Below are 4,545 nucleotides of genomic sequence, written 5' to 3'. Positions count from 1 at the left end.
GTCCGACCATTCTTCTTTTGGTTTTTTCTTTTCTCGCCGAGGGGTTCTGGCTCCATTTTTTAGAAAGATAAATGGCCTTCCATGATGTCGGTAATCGCCTTGTTAGTGACGGGGACCCCCCGAAGGAGGGGGGCAAAAATCGATCGGGGCCTTGTTCCTCTCCGTCTGCAGTCATTTCTCAAGCACAGACCGCTCGCACCCTGTTTAAAAGAAAGTCGTCCCACGATCGTTGCTGCATACAAACAAATACAAATAAAGAAAAGGCAAAAATTAATCTTGATACATACTCCAACGATATATAGATAACTTAGAATATTCTTGTGTAACAAGTGTTTACTTAAATAACTGGCTTTTTTATGTATGAAACTGAAAAATCATTCTCAAACTTACTGGCTGGAGAATAATTAACCCTTCCAAAGTAAGTGATCAGAAGCAATTAACCGGAATACAATTTTTTTTTATTTTTTTTATTGACATCTCAATAATGTAGGTATGTAGAGTATATGCTAAATGCCCTGTATAACTATCAAATTTACACATAACATAAGACATTGCCCCCAACCCCTTCCTAAACAAGGTAAGCTAACACTTCACAACACTGTATACCTGGTTCATCTTCGACATAGTTCCTAATAATGATCTTCTCAGGTGAAACACAGAGCGTAACTTCATCCTGATTGAGCTGGAAATTCAGAACAGCATCACTTAATACTCGTGACTGGCTCTGGATGAAGTTTGGGCAAGACTCTCTGTCAAATACAGCCTGTGGAAGGGGAATCACTATTTCAAAATGAAGCTGAATCAAAAATGAAATTTACCATAAAAAACAGCAACAAATAAAAACACAAGGAAAGGAATATGAAACCAAGAAGCCACACCTGGAGGGTCTCACACTCAATGAAAGAGAGATTATAGATCTTGTTGATTCCATGTCGGCAGTTGAGTTGGATTCCTAGCTTGTCCTCCTCACCATCCAAGGTAATTTTACACCGTTCAACAGTGCGCTCTAATGTAGCCAGTGACTTGAAGACATTTAAGCATGCCTGAAAGATATCATGGTTACATATACATGTTAAAAACTATATGTTATCAACATAAAAAAAAAGATGTGAGATGTGATTTCTCATTGTTTTTACGAGAAGAATTTTCAGTAATAATATAACAGTCATCAATGAGGAATAAAGCTTTTGATTAGAAAGTAAAATTTTAGACTGGGAAAAATCATCCCAATAATGGTATAATCTCTTATCATAAACCTGAATACGAAACACACAATTTGTAAACAAAACAACATAGAGAAACACAATTTATCACATTGCTTTCATCTTCCACAGCATGAATCTTTCACATACTTAAAGTCATACACTCACAAACTCATCTGCAGACTCCAAAGCACATTATTACCTCATGCACTCTTTGGATTCACACTCAATTTGTCTAATAAAAAAAATTTACCTTCATGGCAACTTTGCATTTGACAGTTTCCTCTCCAGCATCTTTTTCTTGGTTAAGAGATCCATCATCATATTGTGAGAAGAAACCTGAGCTGAATGTGTACGATGCAAAGGCTGAGCGGGATGAATTGACAGTGCGAAAGGCAACACCTGCAACAAAGTATATAGTATTATAAATTATTAAAGATACACTAATTAATCTACTGCCAAAGTGATTAGCTGTCAGTATTAGGTATATCTCAAGCCCTATATGAATAAGTTACATATTATGAATTCATCAATCATCACAATTTTTTTTTTTTAGAGGCCATGTGAATAGCCCAACTTCCCTATTCATTCCCATTTGCTAATGGTATTACAGACAGCTACATCATTTGTATCATTCAACTACAGAGAAAGATTAATCTAAATATACCTGTAATTTAACACACATATAACACACACGTGTAAATTCTGATCCATCCCATCAAGCAGGAAAACAATAGCTACATTAATCTAAAGGCTGATTTGCTGATTCCTTCTAAACACCATATGAATTTAATTAACCCATATTAACTAATTAAAAGGTATGTATATATCATAAGTATATAAACCACAGGACATGTATCTATTTACATACTGATAATGTACTTATTTCTAATAGTATTAAGCTATGGAAAATAAACATTTTATTTTACATTACCCTTTGGACTTGGTTCTACATATAATTCTTCTCCAATTTTTGCTAAGGAATGAATTGCTCTTCCAAACACTGAAAAGAACAGAAAGAAATATGAAATAATACAAAAAGATGATGATCCACTTGGAGAAAAATGAAAAAAATATGACTTTATATGGTATATACAATAAAAACAGCCCTACTATATGTACTGTTCATATTATGTATGAATTACAAAACTGATAAATGTCTTATACAGCTATACTAGCATGTCTGTATGTGGGTCTTGGAATACAGGTAATGAATTTCTGTGTATTCCATTTTCATATTAAGTTGCATTTACATATATAATTCTGTTTCCTCTTTATTCAGTTCATAAGGTAGTAGATATATGTGTCAGTTTCTTGAAAACCCTATGACTTTATGGTTATTGTGGTCCTGTGTCAAGGTACTGCACTTTATTTGGTTTGTATGGACACTATACCAATGTTATACTAATGAAATGTTACAAACATACCTTGAAAAATGGACAAATTAACTTGCAAATCTTAGATGTATGCTTAAAACAAATTGTAATAATTTTGTAATATTAAAAACTTCAAGAGAAAAGGGCAGGGGGCACAGGAGAATATTGATATCATGGCTTTAAGTAATTTTGGGGAAAATTGGATTCACAAAACGGGTGTAACGGCAAATTTTAATAGTAGCGAAACTGAATTCTTATTTCATATGTTTTTTTGTTGCCATTACATTATTTTTGGTCAATTTCTGCATATTTCTGTTGTGGAAAACAAGATTAAAATACACAAATATTTGTCCACCACTGGCTTTGCACCTGTGGCACTCCAGAAAAGGCCAATGTACCTCTGCCTATATATACTCACAGAATGGAGCTTTGCAATTAGACTCAAATTAATAACAAAATCTTTTAAGAAAATATGTGGTAGAGGCTTTTTATTTGTGGTAAGGAAGATGTTTAATAATGTATTACTATCATATTTCACTTTAGCCTGTGTTATTATCAATAAAATATAATGTATAATGATTGTATAATGATAAATTTCTAGAAGTATTGGAAGCATCTACCAATAAAAGAGAAAAGTCAGCACTGAACTAAAGCTATTGATGGCAATACAGATTTATCCCACATATCTGTTACATCTGGTTGAAGTATCATCCATGTATATATTTTTTAATATATAGTGACCACATCTCAGAATGTTCATTACCAAATACTTTCAAAGTATCAATCAAACTGGTACTGAATATCAACTTCATGATCGTCAAAAGGAGTTTGCTGGTGAAGAACTTTAGATTTCTGGAGGTTATGTAGACCTATATGTAACTATAAAGTAAAATCACAGTCATTTAGATTTTATTGATAATAAGCTAAGGATAAGGAATGTACAGACAGAAGAGTCTCAATAAAAAGAAAAAGAAGCAACCAGTGCAATTTTTCAGTTTAGAGGACTGGCAACCATAACCTTCGTAAATTATGCTGAATAAACCAAACTACAAACATCAACAGTTTTATTTAAAATCAATAAATCACCTTTTTACCTCTCTTCCCTCAATAACATAAACAAAATGACAATAATCCTTCATAAAACAATTAAAAATAACAAGATTAGTACACGGCATATTACGAGCTAGATATCCAAGAGAACATTTCTTCGCTTATATTACGAAATCGTTACAGTGTTTCACTAAGACATGTACAGAATAATGTCTTCCAAGTTACCTTTTATATTGATTCCTGGTATAACACACTTCATCGTCTATTTATCGCAAATAACGACATAAAGGAAGATAGTCTCTCGTAACTTGTAAACACAAGTTTGTCTTCGAAGTAGTAATTCTTATTTCCGGGTCACGTTGTGTTAATCTACTGATCTTTATTCCTGCTTTTATTTACTTTTTATGTTTGTTTTCTACTCTTTTATTGTGGATTATCTGATTTGTGGTTTCAATTGATAAAAAGAATTACGAATATTGGATCTCTTTAAGTTACAGAAGTTAGTACATAAGCTGGAAATAATATATTTTTATTTTTATTTCATGTTGCTGAAAAAAAAACTTATTTTGAACAAGTTAAAACTAAATTATCCTCTGTATTTACACACGTATATACCTCCAAACAAAACTCTCCTTTTACTGACAGTAATACTTATATCAGTAAATAATATACTGGAAGCTAAATTCGCTCCCAAAACATATCGAGACAATAATTTCCTGATAATTTCTCATGCCATAATCATACCTTACACCATAAAGAAATAAGATATTCCTCCAAGTAGGATGTGGTTATCAAAATTAAATGTATTTTGAATATTAGTTTCATAATTCATATTTTGTAATTAATGCACTTTGGTTATTAGTATCAAATACAATAAACGTAATTTGATTACTTAGTATCATAATTCAATAATTCAA

The 4,545-nt window shown here is 32.1% G+C and overlaps 1 protein-coding gene across 1 annotated transcript; it reads right to left on the bottom strand.

The window, feature by feature from the left end:
• Positions 1 to 469: 469 nt before the first annotated feature.
• On the bottom strand, positions 470 to 3,963 carry LOC119579767 (cell cycle checkpoint control protein RAD9A-like). The gene is made up of 5 exons (XM_037927662.1): positions 3,854 to 3,963; positions 2,137 to 2,205; positions 1,456 to 1,604; positions 879 to 1,043; positions 470 to 763 (listed from the first exon to the last, which is right to left on the bottom strand). The coding sequence occupies exons 1-5, from the start codon at positions 3,885 to 3,887 to the stop codon at positions 569 to 571; spliced, it is 612 nt and encodes a 203-aa protein (XP_037783590.1). The 5' UTR covers positions 3,888 to 3,963; the 3' UTR covers positions 470 to 568.
• Between the last annotated feature and the right edge of the window lie 582 nt (positions 3,964 to 4,545).

Source organism: Penaeus monodon, chromosome 12 (genome assembly GCF_015228065.2).
Source record: "Penaeus monodon isolate SGIC_2016 chromosome 12, NSTDA_Pmon_1, whole genome shotgun sequence".
Taxonomy (NCBI): domain Eukaryota; kingdom Metazoa; phylum Arthropoda; class Malacostraca; order Decapoda; family Penaeidae; genus Penaeus; species Penaeus monodon.
The sequence above is the reverse complement of the archived record's forward strand: the minus strand, read 5'-3'. Positions and strand labels throughout refer to the sequence as shown.

Excerpts from the sequence above, each read along its gene's own strand:
- LOC119579767 (XM_037927662.1), bottom strand. The coding sequence starts at position 3,887 with ATGAAGTGTGTTATACCAGGAATCAATATAAAAG. Across the intron at positions 1,044-1,455 it reads AATGCAAAGTTGCCATGAAG|GCATGCTTAAATGTCTTCAA; the intron begins GTAAATTTTTTT and ends GATATCTTTCAG. Across the intron at positions 764-878 it reads TTGAGTGTGAGACCCTCCAG|GCTGTATTTGACAGAGAGTC; the intron begins GTGTGGCTTCTT and ends CCCCTTCCACAG.